Source organism: Melanerpes formicivorus, unplaced genomic scaffold, assembly GCF_026170545.1.
Source record: "Melanerpes formicivorus ecotype bairdi unplaced genomic scaffold, bMelFor1.0.p_v2 SCAF_6, whole genome shotgun sequence".
Classification (NCBI taxonomy): domain Eukaryota; kingdom Metazoa; phylum Chordata; class Aves; order Piciformes; family Picidae; genus Melanerpes; species Melanerpes formicivorus.
In genome coordinates, this window is record NW_027142358.1 from 15148162 (window position 1) to 15172215 (window position 24054).

The 24054-nt window shown below is 37.1% G+C and overlaps 1 protein-coding gene across 4 annotated transcripts in view; it reads left to right on the top strand.

Moving 5' to 3' along the window:
- Positions 1 to 24054, top strand: part of LRMDA (leucine rich melanocyte differentiation associated) — a 661266-nt gene that overhangs the window by 359788 nt on the left and 277424 nt on the right. For all 4 annotated transcript variants that reach the window (XM_068139879.1, XM_068139880.1, XM_068139881.1 and 1 more), the window contains 2 exons: positions 13163 to 13294; positions 22946 to 23080. In XM_068139879.1, coding sequence (XP_067995980.1) covers positions 13163 to 13294; positions 22946 to 23080 — 267 coding nt within the window. The remainder of the gene's footprint in view (positions 1 to 13162; positions 13295 to 22945; positions 23081 to 24054) is intronic.

Sequence of the window (24054 nt, forward strand, 5' to 3'; positions counted from 1 at the left end):
TTTGGTCATTTGGGTTGTTTTATACAAACTACCCGATTGTGTCAGCAGGAAGTAATTCATAGGGATATTTGCTGTGATACTTCTCTGTTTTCTTTCAAAATGTCCCAAGTCCACATGATCTTGTGTAAGGTAAATTGCATCTTTTGTTTTTATGGCTTGAGCAGATTATGTGCTCTTTAGAAATCTAACTGTCACCAAATTCCTCTCTGGACAAAAGTTACTGCATGGATTAGGCTGAAGATAGGCTTTTGGGTGTCTAGAATGTAGACTTCAAGTGGAGAAATTTATGTCTGAGAATCTCTCCAATTCTCCCACATAGCCAGGCCCAGCCACTGCATCAAGGGGGAGGTAGATGCAGCTCAAAGTAGTGCTGGGTGTACAATTCAACTCATGCAGTCAAGTGTTATCTGTACTCAGCTGAAGTTATAGAGTTTGAGGTTTATATTAATTTGACTTGTACTGAACTGAGACCTGAGTCTCTTTCCAGGATAGTGTAGGGCGATAACACTAGCTTATTTTTTCAAGGTAATCCTTTCCTGTCAAAGTGTTCTGTCAGACCATGGTGGATGACTGTCCTTGTAGAGCTGCTGAGGAGGACACAAGGTACTATAAGGTTCTAGGTGGCTCCAGAAAATATTAGGATGAACTCTTTAACATGATCTTAGGATGCTGTCTGATGTAAAGAGCACTTGAATATATATGGACTGTGTGCCCAGCTAAGAGTGTGTTATATGCTCTCTGTTTTGGTAAATGTTCATCATCATCTTCCTCATCCCTAGCCTATCAAAGCCACAGTTGTGTATCTTTTGAAGTTGACTGCACTTTTCTAACTGTATTTTAGGCAACCTTGTTAATTTTAGGGATTGAAGGAGGAATATTGCCATAGATTTGCTAGTTCATCTTCATGGACTATTAGATTTTTACATGCGGTCTTTCCCTGCCAGTGTTTTGTGTAGTTCAAATATATTTGCTGTGATGAAATGGAAGACACTGACAGGAGGACAACATCCAGCAATTTTGGTGATGTGTATCATCCTTTTTTTTTTTTTTTTTTAAATTGTGTATGAATGACAAGAATATATGAGCAGCGGGAAAAACAAGCAATGTAAAAACCAAAATGGACATTAAACTAATAATTTATTTTGTTTTGACTATGCATTTATTGTTTACTTGTTAAACATTTTTGTAAACAATTTTAATGCATGCTGCAACCCCCTCCAATTTGGCTAAACAGATCACATTAAACCATTATTGAAAATCAGGAAGACATAAGCACATCCAAATTTCAACTTACAGATCTAAATCTTTGCAGGATTGCCATAAGGCCCAGTAAAACAAACAAACAAACGAAACCAAAAAACCAAACCCCAAAATTGTACATTTAGTCCTGAGTAGTTTTCATGCAGCAGTGTTTGAGGGCAGTGTGTGGTAACAATTCCCAAAAGTCATGGGGTGTTTCCTTGCTTTCTGCTCTTTGCAAGGGTGATTTATGAGTTTGCAAGTTCCTTCTCCAGCTCCAGAATTGCCCTGACGGTTACCCAGATGGACTATATCCAAGTTGGTACAAAGCAGAACTCATTGCAGCTGGGTATTCTAATTCATCTTGAACTAGGTACAGGACTTCTTGTTCTTTTTGTCTTTAATTAGATTTGTTACCTCTCTAGAAACACTGTACAATGATAATTGGTGCTATCTTCCCCTCAAACACCATATACACCTAAAAGCAAAACAAAGTTCTATTTAGTAAGATTTAACCAAAAACTTCTGGGTTTAGGAATGGAAGCAAGGACAAATACAAAATTGAATTTTTGCACATACTTAGTTGGTCACCTTTGCACTGGAATGGATTCCAGTAGGTACTGCTTTGTGTCCAGGTGTCTCAGCAATGCATCTCTTCAGTCCTGCCATCAGTTCTGATTTAGTGCCTCAGAAAGCAGAAACTCAGAAAGCAGAATGGCTGCTCCTTGCCCTGAACACAACTATTTCTTCTTACTCCCTGGGCATGTAAAACGGGCCAGCTATATCCCACTCCAGCTGGACTTGTCCTTCCATACAGGATTCATGCCTTCCTGCTAAGTCTTGTGCAAGACACATCCTACATTTCACAAATGATTTCTGGTGTGCCTACAGCTTTCTACAAAGAGAAGGAATAGGATATAATGTTAACATGATGACAGACCCAGAAACACAGTTACTTTGTTTAAACAAGCCCATGAAAAAGTGTTTCCATTCTTACATCTTTTCTAGTCTTGCAAGCTTCCACTTGTATAATGTACAAATCACTGGAGACTGCACAGACATAAGTAAAAGAAAATGTTGTCTCTTACTTGTGTATACTTGTATTTTAGAGTATAGCACATCCGCCTGGAAGATGAGCTAGCAGTTAGGCAGTCTCCTTGAAAGGGTTCTAGTTACTCGTTTGGCTTAGTTGTACATACATCTTATATGCTTTAATTCTAAATTTTATAGCTCTAATATTCTATTTACTAGCATTGGGGTTTAAATGCTACAGTAAGGAAATCTGTTACAAATAATGGTTTGAGTGTGAAAAGAGTAAAGATGAAAATTTGCCTTACACTTCAAGATCATGAAAAGATTTTAAAATATACACCAGGACATAAGTTTCCTAAATTGTTATTAAGGCACCTAAGTAATCTGATCTTAAGGCACTAATACCCTAGCTTTTTCATTTAAGGTCTGTAAGAACTGGGATTTGGTCAATACCTTTAGAAGTGTAAGTGTTCACATTTCAGACCTAGATTTGTAAATTTCTGATTCAGGCACCTGAGCTAATGTAAAGCTTCAAGCCTGCAAAGCTTAAACAGCCACCTTGGATATCTCTGAACTGAGATTTTGCCTCAAAAGTTTTGGTTTTGTTTTTTGTTTTGTTTTTGTATTTTTTTTTAAAGTGTACTTAGTATGTAATGAGTGCTAGTATGTAACAAGGATGCTAGTGAGCAAGGTGTTTAGGAAGAGGGTATTAAAATAAATATTTAAAGATAATGTACATGCTTTCTCTGGAAGCATTAAGGTGTAAAATATTTTGGAACAAAACTTTCAAGTATATAACAAGTACAGAACTTGTATTTCTTTAAGAGAGTGCGCGGTTTAAGTAGATCTTACCAAAAAACATTAATGCAGTGAATCTCCCTTCAGTATTTTATTAAATCTATTTAAATATGCATTAAAATATTTCAGAAAAAGCAAACCATTGGACATTTAGAAAAAGATGAATGCAGTGGCTAAGTTTTAATTGTCTCTAATCTCTCACTATCATGGCAATGAAAATAAGAACTTTTTAGAGGAATATTCTGTATAATGCATTATTTGCTAGGAGTGGTCTTAGTCAGCAAATCCATCTAAATAGGAACATATATTTTCTGGTTTTCTGTCACTTTAATACATGTCATATGCTTCTAATAGTCTTTGTGTTCTTCTTATCTGCATTTAACAGCATTTAGAAATATTTCTTAATATTATTGAAAGATGAAATATATTTTAGTTGTCTTCTCTTTCTTCCCCCTTCTCAACAAATGTAATGAGAGAACTAAAAACTTGAAATTAATCTGTCTTATTTTGCTGTGCAGTTCTAAAGTATTCTGATGAGCCTGGATAAGCTGATGTGGCCTTCAGGGAGACACACATCAAATATAGGCAGACATGTCCTATGTCTTGTAACAAAGACTGAAGAGGTCAAAACTATCCCAACAGGCCTGAGCAGGTCAGTCAGAGGCAAATGTTGAAAATAAAATTTGGTGAGGAGGGGAGTAAGGGGCTTGGGTCAAGTCCTGTTCAAAAAGTCAGCTTTGTCAAAAGCTTCAGTCACATTCTTACCTACAGGCAACCTCTGCTGATCCCAACTCATTAATCGAACTGGAGAGCCGTCTTGACCCTGGCTCCTTCCCTTTGAAGTGTGGTGTCCTCTGCAGCATGAGGAAATAATTTGCTGCCTGATTCAATGAGCCATCAGTAGAGCCAGCAGACCTAATGACATGTGAGAATATTAACCTTCTACCACGAAGAGCTGTGAATCTTGAGAGGTAGTCTATAATTCACCCAGCACTCCTGAGCCTTCCCTTTCTGTCTTATTCTTGTACTCACTTTCTCACTCACAGGGAGAGAGAGAGGATAGACCCTCTTGTCATAAAACTTTATTTCCTTCACTAGTGGGAGCTTTACTGAGCTGCTTGATAATGAGTTACTTTGCTTTTGCAATTGGATAAAATTTATACAGAAAACTAGACATCTGTCTTTCATGTAATCATTTCTATTTAAAATATGACACAGGCTACAGAACTGACATCAAGGGGGTGGTAATCTGAATGCTTACCCAAGTAGTCTATTTTATATTTCCTTATTCATTTTTCATCATCAAAGGAAAAGTAAAACCAAGAAAACCATCATACATAACATTTTTCTGTATAATGTGTTTTCTAGTTGCTCTCAGTCAAAGGTATCTTTCTGTAACCCCTTTCTTCCTTCATTATATATTTTTTTCTACCTAAGGAGATAAACAGTTCTACCTGGCCATGTACTGTGTGTTACATAGCAGACACAAAGGTGTGTTATTGCCCTTTGATTCTTAACAAAGAAATAGATTGTTGGTCTAATCCCTCTGATTTAAAAGTCAGGGCTAGTTTTTCTCCTTTACTTTAGCATTTGCAGTCACAGATTTAGCTGCTCTCAATATCTGATAAACTTCAGAAAGTAAGACATTCTTTTTCATATGGCTAAATAATGACAAAAGGAAAGCAAAAATGGCTCACTGTGTATATGCTACTCACCATGAAAATGATGCTAATTACCAGGCTTTACACTGTTGTATACCCATATAAAGTAAAATACTGTAAGAGTTTTGTTTTTAATGTCTTTTCATAATGCTGATAGGTGCTGCGAAAGATCAGAGCTTATGGGTACAGGTGTGGAACAGTATCCAGCATAGCAAATCCCAGACCAAAAGGACGCTTGTTGGTAACTTAGTCTTGTATGTGCTAGAGAGGTTTTTTTGCTTGAGCTGTGCTGGCAATTTCTCTTATTTGGTGGAACCATATCTTGTAGAAGCAAATGAAATTACACCAATTGTGACTGCTTCTCATTTTAAAAGGTATTTTTCCCCTGACAGTGAAAGCTGTACAGCTAAAACCTTTCTGTTGGAAATTCAGCCTGAATTCTGTTGGGTTTCAATTAGAGAGTTACTTCAATTTAAGGAGTTGTTGGTAGAACTATTGGTGTGTTGTATGGCTCTAAGTAAAGCCAAAGTGCCATACAGATAGAATAAAGGAAGTTAGGGAGACAAATCAGGGTATGTAGTGGAAGGAAATAATAAATAAATGGCAGTTATATGCTGTAAAACAAGTGGGACAGTCTCTGTGGTATATGCATATGTAGATCCCTGTGTTTTTTAAAGACTTTTTTAACATTGAGGGATTTGGTCATTGTGAGACTATTAACAGTTCTCTGCTATCATGCTTGAGTAGTCTATTAGTCGTTCTCACCTCTTATAGCTGGCCACAAAGGCCAGTCACTTTTCCTCTCTCTGCTTCATCTTTTTTATTAAGTTTATTAAAACTAGTCAGATTATGCTTTCTTATGGCACAGGCTGTGCTTGGTCCATTCATTATGGTTTCTTATCTTGGCAGGCAATCTGAATTGAATGGCAGCTAGTCCATTATGCACATATGAAGCCCATCACTCCTTCAGCAATGGCCAATTCATCAAACATTTATCTTTTGCCCTCTGAGAAGTGCGTCAATTTGCTTGTCAATCCTCAGTCTTGGTTGTTGTGGAAGATGGGAGAAAAATTACTTTTCTTCTCCCCCTTCTCACTGAACTCTAGTAGTCAAAATGGGCTTTACTCTACTCACTCTTCAGGCTTGTAACTCCCCATTTCTCTGCACAAAAAGGGGAGGGGTCAGGTTACTATCTGAATTGCAGAGTGACAGATTGATCCAAGATACAGTAAAGCATTCATGATGGCACTGCCTTTGCACTTGAATTTACTTGTATTTCCATTATAATACTGGTTTTTAGAGGGCTTATAAATAGGTTATCACAGTATCATTAAGGTTGGAAGAGACCTTAAAAATCATCGAATCCAACCTATCACCACAGACCTCATGACTCAGGTTCTCAACTTGGCACATGGAACTGAGGGGAGCTTTTAAAAGTGTATTCATTCTAGGGTTTTAATTTGTTGTGGGTGTGTTTTTGTTGTTTGTGGTTATTTTGGTTTGGTTTTGTATTTTTTTTTTTTTTTTGGTTAAACATATAAGTTTATATTTTGTAAACCCTGGCTTGTTCTTGCGTTATTTCTAATCACTAATACTTCCTTGAATTCATTCAATTTCAGGAAATGGCAATGTTAGCATTTATGAAAAAATGTCATTTAGTTTATTAGGACTACATTCTATATTAAGAATGGGGACAAAGATGAAGCAAGAGAGATTCATATCTGAGTTTTTCTCCTTACTCCTCTAATCTTGTTATCCTTCATCAAGTACTTTCAAGAAATTTTATCAGAAGGATGCTTAAGTTTTTACTGAGGAATGTTATTGAAATGATGCATCCATTGAACTGCATGGACTTCTAGTGACATTACTTCCATAATGTCCTTTGATAGAATAAGAATGCATACAATCAGTTGCTCTCTGCATGGTAATGTTTATCTGTGTTTTGTTATATGATACTTGTTCTATCACAAGATGTATAAGAATTCATTTTCCAATCTATTTTGTATTTTTTAAAAATATCTTGTATGGCTCATGTGAAAGACACCTTATCACAGACTATAGTATTACACTGATGGTCATTTTATTTAAATTTACTGTAATAGTAATAGCATATAAAATTTTGACATGTTTAATCCTACAAATGTTATATAAAGAAATCAAGATAAAGCTAACACGAAGGATAAAACTTGAGCTCCATTAGTGGCATGATCTCTTGAGTAGACCTGTATTAAACATACATATTGAAATTGGAGACTTTAAGAGGTTCATTGGAAGAGAAGTTGAACTCTCTCACTCCAGCCAGGTCAGTCTGGTTGGTTTGTAGTAGTTAGGCCAAGAAAAACAAGTTTTTGTTTTTTTTTTTGGACTAGTGTCTTGGTAGGAGAGAAGAGTGGTTAATGACTGAATAGTCGACTCTAATATTTTCGTGAGCTACTAAAAACTAGGGAATCCTGCTTTGGTGAGTTGATTGGACTTGATGATCTCTGGAGGTCCCTTCCAACCCTGATCTGAATTCTGTGTTTCAGATTTGTAGTTTATTTCACCAGGTAAATGATCTACATACACAGGGCACATACGTAACTGTTCATTGTACCTGAATATAGAAATTTCTTCTAATGCCATTGCAAGACTTTGTACAGATAGGCTGTGTTCATATAGCTAAAATGCATATACTTCACTGGGTCTCACCTGAAGAAGGTCTGATTCACCTTCAGAAAGTGCCCTTTTTTTGTCACTGAGTGTAAGGAGTTATGAGCAACTGGGATTCTACAGATGGGCGAGAGAAATCCGCATTGTTGCTTTTCAGATAATTCCATCATTTAAGGAACTGCTGCTTAATAGTAAAACCTCTTTCTCACAAGAACTTCTGCATTTCAGTTTCCTGATTGCTAGGAAAGGGTTTGAAATATTAGACAAAGCAAAACACTTCATGTTTAAGAAATATCAGTAAGTTTGTTTATTGAACAGAATCTTGTGCTCCCTGTTTCATGAGTTGTCTGATCTAACTTGGGGCCAAGTTCTGATTTGGTCCAGAAGTAGTGTTAGAACTGTCAATTTCATACTCCATTATCTTTTCTTTATTCTTCTTTCCTTTATTTTTATTTAAATTTATCATAGTGCAGAAAAATTAGCATTAACACTCGAGTAGGACTGCAAAAAAGAGAAAACTTATTATACTTGAGTAGCATAGAGGTAATTTTTTTGATGCTTTACTTGGAGTTTATCTGCCATCATTGTCTCTCTGTGCAGGAAATACATAAATCTTCATTTTGCAGGGTTTTTGTGATTATAGTGGAGTATTGTTTTTTGGGTTTGTTTGGTTTTTTTCCCCTAGAATTTGAACTGAATTCTAGCCATTCTGTTTTTGTTAAAATAGATTATTTATTTTTCTGTACTCACAGGTGAGTCATATGTTTACAGCAGAACCCCCCAAAGTAGGTTTGAGAGCAGAATTCTGACAGGGGCCTCAGCCTGATGGAGTTTGCACAGAAGATTCACCAAACCCCTTCCACCATCAGAACAGAATTGGAAATGTCTTGGGGTTTCTCCCTTTTTTGTATGTTATATTTCAGATTAAATGAAGTTTAAAATTGAACAGCAATCAAAGCAAGAAAACCAGAAATGATGTTTTACATTCCCTGGGAGTTATGCAAAATCTAAACTTAAACATGTGTCTGTCTTATGTTCTTATCTATAGCATTTATTTATTGCTCTTTGTTTTGTTCTGGTGAGGTTAAGTCAAAGGACGTAGAAGTCATGAGCTCTGGGTTTTATTTCTTGTCTCTTAGAAAATTGCTGGAGGTCACCTTTCGTTAGTCACTTAACCTCTCTCTGCTTTACTACAAAATGGAATTTTAAGCTCAGCAGATTTTTGAAGAGTAATTAATTAATGTTTTAAAAAAAAAATTGCTTCGTTCTCCATGGGTGGCAGGTGCGGGAGAAAGAGAAATTACATTTCTGTTCTTTAGATACTGAAATTATGTAGTTCTAGGGTTCTTGTGTTAATTCTACTCTCCTGTAATCTGTTAAGACATAAAGGGCAAAAAAATAAAGTATTTTTAAAAGCACTTGTTCTGTAACAGCTCTCTTTTAACTTCTGGTAATGGTGATCTCTTGTCAACAGAGTGCAAATCAATTTCCAGGCTAAAGCCAAACTCTCTCATTTACATATTGTTAACTGCTCTCTCTTTTCCTGTTAAACAGGAGGAAAAAGTCATTAGATATGAGGCAGCTGTCTTATTAATGGAGGGGTGGGGTAAAATGTGAGGAACAGTTCTTTTTCAGCTTGTACTTCTGAACAGCTTGTTCTTCTGGACAAGGACAACTGCAGAGTACCAAGGTTTGTCCACTACTTGAGAGACTTCTGCTTTTGTTTTCATTTATAAAATCTGATTTGCACTGTCAAATATTACCAAAAGAAAGAGCTGCTCTTTACTCTCATTGTAACCAAATCCTTGTAAGGCCAAAGGCACCATATGAAATAGTGTAGTTGACAATTTCCATGCATACATGCAGAGAGAAAAAAAAAATCTCTACCATGACATTCCTTTTTGATTAAAACTTTGTTACAAACTGTGAATGAATTATGGAAAAGAAAGCTGGAAGAAATCATACTGATTAGCCAAAGGACTTGGATAACATGACATTTCAGAGACCTTTATATTCTAAAGGATTGTTTACTATCTGCTTACAGAACATCTTAAGTCGTTTTGCAGAGGGAGTCCGTTTCCTGTTTAGTGCAGTGTTTTTCTAAGCTAATGAGGGCAAAGCGTGAGCCATAGGCAATGATGCTGTGATATTAGCTGTGACAGGGAGCTTGATCATAATTATCTTAACGAGGATAGGGTTAATTACAGTGGAAACTTAAAGTTTTTTCTGTTTGAATGAAGCAGCACTGAATACATTGTGATGTTTTGTCGGTTTGATGTGACTTTGGAAATTGCAATGGAAATCTCTTGGCAGCACTTGCTCTCTTCTGGGAACAGAGTGTGAGCCCTGCAATGAGGTAACTGAGATGGTACCTGTGGGTGAGATAATGGGCAGCTTTCATGCCATTAGTGCAGGGAAAAGCAGCCTGCAGTTCACCTTAGTGATGTTTATTAGCCTTTTGAAACTAGGGAAGAAAACTGCTTGCCACTGCCCCTTCAGTGCTGGTGTTTTCGTGGTGGTAAGATAGTGTGTTTATTTTAATACACCAGTAGTACACCAGTGTTTTTTTCTGCTGTGAACTATGAGAAACAGTGTAGATTTAATTTTAGACTCATCTCCTGGGCATTTGCATACATTTGCTCTGTGTGTGTGTGTGTGTATATATATGCACCGCTCTCCTCTTTTGTAATAGGCTCATATGGAAATACTTGGAGAACGTGGAGATAAATATCTCACCCTGACTGAAAACAAAAATTTCAGTATTTTGTACAAAACTCTACCTCAGCTTCTCAAAAATGCTTTCTATATGCCAATTCATTATTGTAATCCTTTCTTATTCCCTACCTGCAGATGAGAAATTGAGGCATATAGGTGTTATGGGACTTGCTGAAGTTTGTACCATAAAATCTATTGTGTTGATTGTACTTAAAATGTTTAAATTGTGGACTACAATTTCTGGGTAATATTTCCTTTTGTATTATGATGGCAGAGATTTTTGCCTTGAATTCAGTAGCTAGTGCTTTTTAGCAAACACTATTTTTGTTTGTTTGAAGGGTTCTTGTGGTGGTAGAGTTTGTTTGTTTTACCAACTGTCTTAGCAATTTTGGTTTGGTGCTAGGCTTTTTCCCCCTCGTGTTTAAGATGGGAAAATAAGAATTCTGTATGGCAAAATAACATATGGATGTAAATTTATGTTAATTGGCTGTACCCTCTCTCTGTACTGTGGCAACCCCTCCCATCCTCCTGGACTCTGAATTTAGGTGGCTAAATTACCAAGTGCACACCACTCTGATGACATGAAAACAACAATTAATAAGCAACCCCTGGTGTAACACATCTCCTTTTTAACTGAGCAGCTAATAACATTACATGGCAAAAATTATCAAAACCAGACAGGTGTAAGGAGATTTGCGCATGATTTTTTCTGCCTGTCTATGAAACTAGTACCCTTGTGTTGCAGCCCGGACTTGTGAAAGAAAGACAATTTCAATAGTCAACTCCCTCTAGTGTTTCAAGGCCTTTTGTCCCACTTCATGGTTTGTCATTTTGTTTTATGCCTCCCCTGCAGCAGTTTTGGATGTGTGCTTTCTTCTCCTTGCCAGTTGCCAACCATTTGCTGATTCTCATGATAAGAGTATTATATTTGCATAACATAACTCAGGAACAATGTGTGTTTTGATGCTGACACTGACCAGAGCCCCAGCAATGTTTTTTCACAAAGGACCTATTAACATCCCATAAGGCTCTGTGGTGTTGACAAGGAGGTGGCCTGCTCTGAACTCCATTGGCAAGTCAGAGTCTTACATTGAAATGTGAGGCTTTGGAAATATTCCACTATTTATGTAATGAAGAGTATTGAAGAGGAATTTGCTAAAATAGATTTGTCAAATAAACTGAAATGAAAACTCATAACAGCTTGATAAACTCACTACTACTTCCTCTGTTTTATTTTGCCTTTTAAAGGCACTTGGGGGAAAGCACTCTCTGAAATGTTTGCTGATCTCTCTTCTGATTTTGATTTTGGTCAGTCCAAGTCTGTTATGACCCTTTGCTGAAGTAGCTAGCTTAATGCAGCCTGCTAGTACAGCTCTTAACAGCATGCAGTTTGTGTAGGTGGAACTGACTTTTTCTGTAACAGCTTGTTAAAGACAAGTGCAAAATGTGTGACTGTTACTGTGATGACTGTTTCAGTATTATGTTTATAACAAAGAATTTTCTTTCACCTTCAGAAACTGTAGTCTCAATGCATTGTAACAATATAAATATGCCATAGGGTCTGTCTGCCCAGCATCAATAATTGTACCTCCCTTTCATAATACCAAGTCAACAACTGTGAGTACTTTGGAGTCCTTGGGCTGAACTACACCGATCCAGAGTTGTGTGAATGTTACTTGAATATTCATAGTGTAATGTAGAGTATGTGGTACAAAGGTCACAGATTTTTTCTTTTGGTTGTTTGAACCCTCTAACTGTGATACATCAGTGGTCAGTAAGTTCTATCCAGAGAAGCAGTATCTTGTTTTTGTTGGACAGTTGAATGTTAAATTGCCTAATTTGAAACCCATATACTTTGTAATGACATTTGGATTTTCCTCTAGTAGTAGTACTTGTAGAACTCTCAAACGAGGACCTTGGTTGTATATTGATCGTTGCCAAAAACTGGGGGGAGGAAATCCCCTCAGTAAAAATGTCATTGGAAACTGAATAAATAGTTGAGACTGCATCTCCCTTATTCATCACATTTTATAAAACAGCCAGGAGATACAGTGATGATCTTCCCACTGGTAGGCATAGTAGATCGGCTGTCAAGTCATGCAGTCTCAGTGTATCTTTAGGTGTCTGGTAGGTGAATGAGCTGTGAATGCGTGTCTGTGAGTATGCTCCATATACCATGTGTCTTAGTTGATTAATGTGTATGTGTGTGGGTGTTCCTGTTGGAATGTGCAGGCATTAAAAATCAAGTTTGGAATGGATATCTTTACAAGGTACCAAAGTGTTCTTTTAAGTTCTCTTCCCTGCACTTTGCTGTCAGAGGAATGAATACCCCCTGAATCCTGTTTATTTACAAGCCATCATCTGCACTTCCATGTTGTGAAATGCTCCTTTTTAAAGCTGCTCTCTGCAATCTGACCTGTGGCTCAGGAGTGGGACAGTAAGAAAGCAAATGCCTTTTCTGCCTGGAGCAATTTTGCATTTTATTTTGTAGAGAACATTTTATTTTGTTTGCAGGGACTCAAGGAGCAAATTAAGTGGTTAATAAAAAGAAAAGAAAAAATAAGAAATCCTTTCTCCATTTCCTATTATTGAATGTAAGGTAACTGCTAAGAAATGATACTTGAAGTTGTATTTATTATTGTTAGCGAGGTATGATATTTCTTGGCAGAAATGATGGATGACAACTTAAATTTGTGTCCAGGGAATGAAGGTGAACTGTGACAGAGTTATTTATCTTGGGAATGGAGGTTAGGGTCAGGCGAGGCTGGGTGCCTGAAGGCACAAGACATTGACAAATTCATCCTGCAGGCCCCATATCTGAAGCCTTTTGTTTTGGATCCTGGCTACTCACTAAGTGACCCCCATCCTTCATCCTGCCAGCCTGTGAAGGATGTGTTGCAGTGCCAGCACTCCCCTTGCCACTAATGCTTGTCATTCACTCTTCTGACAGGCCCAAACCAAAACTATTCCCAGTCCTGAAAGGGAAGGTTAAAATATTTATTTCAGCTCATAATGGTCTCCCTGATTTACTGGAGTATCATTTTTCCTGTTGCCTTTGTCGTTTGCAGGTCACTAGAAGGATTGAAAACATTCAGTTACTTGGAAGAGCTGATCTTGGACAACAATCTACTCGGAAATGACCTTCTGTTACCCAGGTTACCACACCTTCATACCTTAACGCTCAACAAGAACCAAATATCCTTTCAAAGAAATACCTGCAAAATGTCAAATGCGTTTTATGTGTCAGCCAAATTAAAGTATGTGAAATATAGTTCATGTGCAGACAAAGCATTCTCTCATTTGGCACCTGGAATACTTCATAGTAATTTATTATAGGTCATTCAAAAATGAAATGCACCATTATATCTTCCTGTTGCTCCATTTTACTGAGAGATCTAAGTTATGGCTCTGAAGAAATCTTTCTAATAGATAAAATAGAGAAAGAAAATAGTGTCAGTGCTACCAGCATTCGGCAGTTCTTGTGTCTGCTTGGGGTTCTGTGGCAGGCTGACCTCTAGTGGAGTAAAAAGTGCAGTGAAATCCTATTAAGACTGCTTCATATAGCTCTTAATACATTTAAATAAAATATAATTACAAACAAACAAATAACCCCCCCCAAAAACACAACAAGCCAAACCAACAAGAAATATAATATCATTCTCTGTTTTAATGAAGTCGGTAATATGCACAGTTTGCAGCTGCTGTGCCACCGCAACTGTAAAAGCAAGTTACTGTGTTCTCAGTGTTCCAGCTCTGTGTACATTCATACAAAATGCTATCCAAATCAAAGTCTTCGTACATCAAGGTATTTAGATGGTTAAGTCCATTCATAACCAATCAGTCACTCTTCCATATTCCTGAAGTGAGGGCCTGCTTGAGTATATTCAGAACAAATATTTCAGCATTTGCCTAAGTACTCTGCTGAATCAGAGCCCTTAGTCTGTAGATTTATAGATAATGGCCTGTAAAAATTAATTATTTGCAAGGACTAGGCATTGACTTGATTATTACATAGTTTTCCCATACTTTGACCCTTCTGGAGATTTGAAGATGTGTAATATATGGTTTTACAAAAGTGAAGAATGATCAAATTGTGACCAAAAGGCCAACTCAAGCCTGCAGAGTCTTAGAACACAGACCATGAAAGCCCTCTCTTGTAATTGCAGTGTGAGGACAAGGCTGCTCAACTGCAGGCTTTTATTACAGACAATGTAAACAGAGAACAATTTACCTCCTACTAAAGCACAATCCTCCTACTGAGAAGAATAAAAACAACTTCACATTCTACAATTTCTGCACTTATTTTTGACTCAAAAAATAAATATCAGCAGAGTACCTTTTATTCTTGGGGGCCTGGAAATTTGCCAATAGTATTTTTGAGCAGTGATGACCATTACTATATTAGATATTTGGCTACACTTCTGATAATGCCAGGATTCTGTGTGATTTTGTTGTTTGGTGCCCCAGTAAAATCTGAACTGGGTATGCTTTGGTCAAAACTGGACAAGAATATTTTTACTGGTGCTATAGTGGATAGTGCTATGTCTGGTGTAAAAAATCTTCTGCAAAGCATGAAGTGTTAATTTGTCCCTAAGACCCAAAAGCATGTGAATGTATGTCCTTTAGAAGGGTGCCAAGGCAGAGCTTTAGACTTACCAAAAGAAAGGCAAACTAACAAAATCAGAGGGGTGTGTGTGGAAATATTCCTGTCAGTATTATTCTTAAAGAGTTTCTGCTGGTCTCACAGACATACTTAAAATATTATTGTCAAGTAAGTAGGCTCTCAAAGTAAATGATAACAGGGATTTGATCTATCCTTGGATTTTAAAAATTCAGTCAGAACTATGAAGTTAGAGTTTTGAGACTGTTGAACTACCCAGGTTATAGAAATAATGTATACGTCCATTCTGAAGTGTGCTGCCAATGATTTAATAGGGGAGTTGCAGAAATGCTCATAAAACACTTAATATAAACAAACTGCCCAGAGAAGAAAAAATAACCACTGTCCAAAACTAATGTTTTGAGCCCTAGGGATCAGCGATCTCAGGTAGGGAAGACACGCAGTCTTTAGAAGCACAGGTAGCTGCCAGATTTCTCTCCCCAGTGTGGATACCATATTTGAAAAACGCCTCTTTTGAATTTAGATCACTCCTTTTCATTCTTTTATTTTTTTTATTATCTGTAGAATTCTTTGGAAAATGTTCAAATAAAAATATGCATTTAATAAAATAATGAAATATATTACAGGAAAGATTGTGCAGTATATGACAGTAGCACTACATGGAGGACACAGGTGTATGTTGATCTGAAACAGAATTTCAACTGCTGGAATGTTGCCATATATATGTATGCGTATGTGTCTGTATATATGGAGAGAGATAGATGAAAACAAGCAAAAGGCCAAACTGATCCCTGTGAAAACTGAAATAATATGTAAAGTCTACAACTAATGTAAGTTTTTCTGGGTAATGTTATTGTACCTTAGCTGTTTCTCTTCCCTTGTTTCGGCTTCGTTTTTATCCAGGTCGTATTTTGATAGTTCTTGTAAGAGCTTTCTACCCTTTTATATGGTTCACTTATTGTGTGGCTTTGTATGTGTAAGTAACATTTGGCCTCTCCTAGCATAATATCAGGATATGTTGAACAAATGTGAAAGCATATTTTGAGAACAGGAAAATATTTAGAAGAATCACGTAGTATATTTTTCTTCAAATAGTGGTTACATATTTCAATTACAGTTATGGCACTATCAGTTTTTCTACTAGAAGAGGAAGAAACAAATTTAAATATTACTAATTTAAGAACAGTTTCCTAGTGCTACACTTCTGTTAAAAATAATTTAAAAATTCAGCCTGTATAGCTGAAACACATGGAGGTTGTTTATTAACATTGTGCAGTATTGAATTACATGTCTGTAATGTTTCGATTTCTTTCACATTTCCATCTTGTTAGTGTTCGTTAAAACTACTCAAAAGGGCAGCAGCAATAGTTTGTCAAATATATGTACCTGTATGCTGAAAATTAAATGGTGTTTTCTCAAAATAGAGAAGTCTGATACTGAACCAGATCCGTGATTCTCTGAAATATAAGCTGTGTTTCTTCACTTGGTTCAGTGAGATGATCATCCATTTAACTTACATTCTATATACTTCTGAAGAACTGATTCCAAAACTAATTTAGAAAAAATGGTGCTGAATGTAGATGTAAAATGAAGACATTGAATCTAAGTCTAGGTTTTGAATGGTTTAGAGGAATAAAACAGGGTATTTAACACCATGGACTAGAAAATCTAGAGGTGGGCAAAATGCCTGTGAGATCTAAGGATTATATGTTCTTATATGTGTCCTTGAAAACATCGTGGATTGAGTGCCTGAACTGAAAAATGTACTATAAAGTGCTTCAGGTATAACTGGTCTTCAGAGAGGTTTCATCATAATGCTTAGCAGTTATGGATTTGTAGACTGTAGACTGTAATTGATTTTGCCTTCGTGCTTGTTCCTACATTGTCCTGAAGCACTTGAAGACATAGAAGTCCTAATTTGACCAGAATCTCATTACATTAACTGCTGAGGACATGATGTTTAGATTGAATATGTTAAAGACATAAATTTTCTCCTGTTATGCGCAGATCCCTATATCCACTAAATAAATATTTAAACTGAAATGGCACAGGGTATACTCCAGAGACATCCATGTCACAGTTGTAGATTTGGCTAACTCTTAGTGTGTCTTGTCAGAGAACCACAATACCCAAAATTCCACAAATCTCCTCCATGGGCTTTCTGAAATATTCTTAAAAGCATTGGCAACTCCATCTACACAGAAAACTAATGCTCTTCCAGTAGGCAGAATGGTAACTTTTGTTCCAAATATTCAGTAGGCAGGAAGTTTTCCATGATATGTGTGGACTTCATTAATTACCAGCTGTGCCACACCTTTTCTTTATTAAGCAAAGTGGTTTTAAAGTTACTTAGGCCTCATCCCAAGGCCCTATCTCCCTACCAGATAGGGTTCAGGCCAGAACGTGTCATACTAATGATGGTGTATGACATCCTGTTCTACATAGAGGAGGGAAAGATGTATACTTGCATACTGCAAGCTATTTCTGTGGTTATCCAAGCTTAAAGACCTAGCACATTCTAATGGAAAAGCATTCGGGTGGCAAAGATTTTTTCACACTACGTTCATAGGAGAATTGGTAACTTCTGCTTCAAGGCGATTTTCTTGTGGAATAGCTTGTGATTACTACATCGTGTTTGTGATAAATTTAATTAAAGCAAATGTTTCAAATGGGAATAAATATAGGTACCTTGCTCATTTATGACTCTGGTAGAAGTGCTATCCAGCTGTTTTAATGTTAGGTTGATTGCAGCACCTGCATGACAGATGGTTAGTTGGCAGAAGATTTCTGAATTATAGTTTTGGGTCTTTCTATATGGTGGTCTGGAATTCTGTGTGATATTTCTGATATTCCCTATGTACATATTTAAAAAATATTTCGAATGTGAAGCTGATTGCTCTCTACTTTGTGTCCTTGCTTCTAGAATTTCCAAAAGCTGTAATCACAGAAGGTCATTAACAGGAAAAGCTCTGCTGAAACACTTTGGAGGAAGTGTGGTAACTAAAAATTTGAAAAGATGAAAAGCCTAAGTACAAAATTTTTGAAAGAAAATGTTGGAGGAAATTGGAAAGCACTGAGAGAGAGAGAATAAGAGTGGTTACTTTTCTTATATAGTCAATGCATTTCACTATGTGTAGCTAGTAAAAAGAACTGCTGTGGGAGAAAAAGTTTGCAGAATGAAATCCCAGATTCTCCTGCATACTTGTGGTGGGTTGACATTTTCCCCCAGCATTAACTTTTAAGCCAGACCAACTATATGCAAAAAATGAATGATGAGATAGGAAGTATGTATAAGTTAGTTTGTTTGAACAGTTATATCTTAGCATAGCATTTCAATAGAATTATCTAGGATGAGGTTCATTGAAAGCAACTGCAGGGTCCTGTATCTGGGTTGGAACATCCTTACTATCAATACAGGCTGGGGGATGAGGTGATCGATAGAAAGCAGCCCTGTGGAAAAGGACTTGAAGCTGCTGATGGATGAGAAGCTGGACATGAGCAGACAGTGTGCCCTTGCAGCCCACGCCAGTTGCATCCTGGGCTGTATCAAAAGAAACATGGTCAGCAGATCCAGAGAGGTGATTCTGCCCCTTTGCTCTGGTAAGAGCTCACTTGGAGTACTGTGCCCAGCTGTGGAGCCCTCAATATAGGAAAAACATGGACCTGATGGTGTGGGTCCTGAGGAGAGCCATGAAAATGATCAGGGGGTTGGACAACCACTGCTATGAAGTGGCTGAGGGAGCTGGGGTGGTTCAGCCTGAAGAAGAGAAAGCTCCAGGGAGATGTAATACTGACCTTCCAGTACCTGAAGGGCACCTATAGGAAGGATGGGGAGAGACTGTTTACAAAGGCCTGTGGTGACAGGGCAAGGCGCAATGGCTTCAACTAGAGAAGGGCAAATTTAGAGTGGATATCAGGAAGTAGCTCTTCACTATGAGGGTAGTGGAACACCAGAACAGGTTGCCCAAGGAGGTTGTTGAGGCCCCTTCCCTGGAGATATTCAAGGTGAGGCTTGATGAGGCCCTGGGCAGCCCGGTCTAGTTGGTGATGTCCTTGCGGTCTGTGGGGAGGTTGGACTAGATGACCTTTGGCCAGGTAGTGATAGGACAAGGGGCAATGGTTTCAAACTAGAGAACAGTAGATTTAGATTGGATGTTATGAACAAGTTCTTTGTTATGAGGATGTTGGAACACTGGAATGTTTGCCCAGGGTTGAGGCCCCTTCCCTGGAGATATTCAAAGTGAGGCTCAACAAGGCTCTGGGCTGCCTGATCTACTTGAGGATGTCCTTGCTTACTGCAGAAGGGGTTGGACTAGATGACCTTCAGAGGTCCCTTCCAACCCAACCGATGATTACTATAGGACCATAGTCCTGATTAGCACTAGAATTTTAATCCAGTGTTGAATACCAGATAGTGAAAGCAAGTCAGGACATAGTTAGTTGTAGGATATTTGTGGTTGCATGAAATTTGCAAAAAATTATGTTGCTCTGCAGCTTAACTGGACACACCATAGTATGATGTTTCCCAAGTAATTCTATTGCTAATTTCTCAGTGTTGCTGGTAGCATTTGCTTTTCCAAACAGTAAAAATGGTGCCATGGTTGTGTATACTTGCCTATGTGCTATGAACGGTCTATTTGCACGTGTGGTGTACGTACATGTAGCATAATGGAGTGGCCTAAAAATTATTCTGAGTATGAAACATTCTTGTAAATATTTCCCTAATTTAAAAATAGAAATAGTGCAAGAAATCAGTACAGTCTTCTGATGAGGATGAAATTTTAAGTATGTCTAGTATATTTCTGTTAATTTTTCATGAAGGCCAAATTGTATTTTTGGAAGTGATCATACTTGTATAATTGCTACGAATTAATGTTCCATCTTTGAGCTGAAGAGTTTAAAATTTTTGTTGTTATTTGCTGTCTGTTAGAAAGAGAGGCCTTAGTAGGTTAGTAATCATGACACTGTTGAATTAGGAGATGGATCACTACACTAAGGCACTTTAATTGTCGTAACAGTGACACTTTAAAACAGTGACATTGGTGACCAGTGACACTGACTTCAGAAAGATCAGCTCAGGACTGTTATCACAGAGTTTCAGATAAATAAATAACTATTTACTGGCTCCATCCACAGTTTTCATTGTAGCTTTTCTTTTTGTAGAGAATTAAATTGGTCTTAGAAGTGACACAGCAAGATTTTGCAGCTCTCTGGCTCTTATTACACCAATATGGCACTCCTTAGGCTGCAGCAATAAACCATTAAAAAGGAGATGGCAAGAGAATTTCAGACTTGCTTTTCATTTTCTCCCTCCATATTTTCCTAGCATTGTTTTAGAGACACTTTACACTTTTGATGCCATCATGTAGTTCCATTATTGTGATTAAAGTAAGTATATGACATGCTATTAACTAAACAGGACACTAGAAGTGCGCCATGACTTATGACTCATCTCTGAGAAACACTTAATCATGAGAATTTGAACAGGATATCATTTATTTTTTTCCTGCGTGCTTAGTAAAAAATGACTGCAATGGCAAGTGAATAGGTCTTCTTGGAAAAATAATCTACACCCTACATTTTGTTTTGTTTTTCAAAAGGGATGAGAAGAGATAAAGCCCCAAATAACAGAATTTGTAATTATTTTATTTATGATGTAACTGCTGCTTCAGGCACACAAAAAAAGTTGACTATCATAAGCCACAGATTGGTTTGATCTCAAATGTTGCTGGTTCCTTTTATTTTGGGGCTGTCCAAACCTACAAAGGTTCAAATTTTCTGTGAATTTGTAACCTCTGCTTTTAAAGTAATTACGCACAGTTCTTGGAGTTTCATTTGCAGCTGGAATGGAAATAATATCAGGATTCTAAATGCCTGATTCAGTTGAGGCAGGTGAGTAAATGACACTGGAGAAAAGACCTGGGGAGCCTCACACAGAACTGTACAGTAAGAAATCTGTTTGTGATTCCTGGCTGTCCTTCCTTGAGCAAAATTTTAGTGGGATGTCTCTGCATCTACAACCAACACTCAGGATTTAGACAGAAAATACTAGCATAGAAATTCACAGTTTGGGAAAAATTAGATTTTTGAGATTTAAATTATTATCTACTGCTATTTATCCAAAACTCTTGGTGAATTTGGTGTGTCTCTTTTGCTTTCCATAGGATTTTGATGCATAGTCTTAGACTGTTTGCAAATCTAAGCTGACACGGACCTTCATCATTACATATCTAAATGCATTTTGATATTTGCCTCGAAGTCTGCATAGTCAGATGGGAGTTAAAATACATGTCATATTCCACATCCTGCAAATTGTTGGGGAGAACTGCTTCTAACCCAGAAAAAGCTCTACTGAATTGACAAGCAAAACCTTGGACATGTTTAGTCCACAGAAGAAATAAAAAGTTTCAGTTGCTTTGTTTGTTTTATTTCTTTCAATAAGAAATGGCCAGATACAGTCTAACCCTTGCAATAGCTAACCCCCTGTGTGTGATTGCTGTTATGGAAATAACAACTGTCTTTTGTAATCATAAACTATTTCTCTCAGGGAACCTTTTTGCAACTTAAGCAATCCTGCAAGAAATGAAGTGTTTCTCCTGACTGAGGGAGGTTGCCCAACTCAAGCACTTAACAGCCTTAGGAAATTTTTTAAAAGCCTTTCACTTGTACATATGTGGAAAAGCAGTTTGTGACCCTACAATCACATAATTCCTGGGCGGAGGGAGGTGGAATAAGTGAAAAAGTTAATGTATGAGCTTGAGGTGCAGATATGAGAACATGAGAATTAACACCAAAGTTTAGACTGATAAGTCATCCTAGCTAACAAAGAAATTTTATATCATGTGGTGCCACAAAATGACAAATTTTCTTAGCATTCAGTTGATTATTTATTGCCATGTGCCATTTATTTTAATATAATAAAAAGAGTAATTGTCATCATCATTTTCATGTGTGTTTGGAAATAAAATTTCAGGCTTACAAAGGAAGACCATATTTTTAAGAATGAAACTGCTCTTTCCGTTCTGTATTGCTTCTGTTGCCCTTAAGATATTGAGGTGAAGAAATAAGGTAAGTTCCATCAGCTAAAAATAACAAAGATAACAGAAACTCATAAATCAAGTATAAGTAATAGCAACGCAAGTGAACTGAGGATTTAAAACAATAGTTGCAGTCTCTAACAGCGGGAGTGGATAAAAACAGAGCAATGAAATGTCCTTTAATGGTTTTGAGTAATTATTGCTATTGTCTAAGTCAATTTTTAAACACTGAAAACTTTTACATACATATGCATGGCATCCTTTCTGAGAATCATGCCTTTTTCTTTGCATGTGAATTGAGGTAAATAAGAATGTACAGTTCTTAGAGTTTTATAGACTGTCACACTCTAACAAAATGATTTGCTTTGTTTGATCATTTGGGTGCAATTGGATGAACATCATTGTTATGCTTAAGCCTAAACTGTGTTTTCCGATATTGCAGTGGTTAAAAGGTAGTTTAAGCCTTGTTTGGTGCTTGTTTTCATATAGTTTCCAATAATGAAGGTGTATCATCATTATTTGTGGTCTAAGGAATATAGTTAAACTTAAAAAACTTGGGAACACTAAAATATAAGGCTATTTTAATGAAAAATTTTATGCTTTACAAGACTAAAGCTTCATATATAAAATACTTTTAACAATTCTTTAAGTTGCACTTAGTGAGGCTCTAATTCATATACACTAATTGAGTAATTACAAATGTGTTGCTGTGGCACTCAAAGCATTTATATGCTGGGAGGGAAAGTGGGTTGCTGTATTTGACTTTTTTCTTTTTTTCCCCTAAAACTCATTTTCTAGTGGACTGAATATATTAGTGATGAATGTGCTGTGAAACTAACTGTTTGTTTCCATGCTGGAAAAGTTTCATGGCTCCAGCAATTGCTAGCCATTTTACCACACAGCATCCATCATTTTGTCAAAGTTTTAATGTTTTGTAGTAGTGAACCACCTAGGAAAGAAGGGAGGAGAAAAGAATGACAGAGCAGCCAAATTGTTTCATTCCATGCCAAAAAACTGACTGAAGTTTATCCCTGTTTGTCCTTGGAACAATTAATGTAACATTTCCCCAAATGCCATACTAAATTTGATTGTCATTTATTGGAATGTATGCTTAAATCAGCACTGATGCAACTCTAAATGCCTTTTTTCATTAATGCCATTGAATCCTTAACCCACAACTTTTGACACATAACAGAATTGGAAAGGCTTTTGGACCATTTGGCTGAAGTTGCGCCCTCACTACAGTATCTCAGTTTGCTTGGAAACATGGCCTGTCCAAATGAACTGGTCTGTAAAGAAAAAGATGAAGATGACTACCAGAGATACAGGTTAGTATCACTTGTAGATGTCATAAACTGTCAGTTTTGTTTTGTTACCAGAAAAACCCCACTCAAGCCTCAAGCATCTACTCTATACCGAAATCATTGTGGAATATTACATAATCACAGAGTGGTAGGGGTTGGAAGGGACCTCCAGAGATCAGAGAGTCCAGCCCTCCCTGCCAATGAAGGTTCACCTAATGAAGGTCACACAGGAACATGTCCAGGCAGATTTTGAATGTCTCCAGAGATGAAGACTCCATCACCTCTTCGGGCAGCCTGTTCAGTGTACTGTCACTCTTATATTAAAGAAGTCCCTCCTCATATTTAGATGGAACTTCTTACGTTCTGCCAAAGAACACTGGGTAATTTGAGTAAACCTACTGCAGTGATACCACTCTCAGGAGTCCTATTTCAAGGAATATTTCAGTATTGTACAGCATGTTTGAGCTGAGCAGGTATTCACAGCATTTTCTGAATGCTAGTGCTCACATGTGCCTATTTTACAGCCTTCTTTAAGGCCAAGGAAAGGCTACATTTACAGATACTAAGTGACAGTCAGCAATAAAAATAAATAAATTCAGAAATCACTACATTCAGATAGCCAGTTGCATTGTCTTCTCCTAGTATTTGATGATGGTGATGAGTTTCTTCTACTATAGTTACCAAGGCACCATTAAAGAACATAGAAGAAAGGACTTCTACTATATTGTGCTGTTTCAGTCCAAGCAATTAGTGTTTAAATTCAAATAAAACAAACAAACACCTATCTCTATAATGTAATTTTAATGAGCTACAGTACACAAAAGGTCATCTGGAAATTCATGCAAAAGCTTGATGAAATGCTATATATCCAACTGATTCAACTACAATGTTGCTGAAAATGGCAAAGGTTATTTAAGGTAAAAAACAAACTTATGACTGATGACGACTGTGAGTATAGAATGTCTGCAGAAGTGATAGAATTTTCATAGCTATAACCT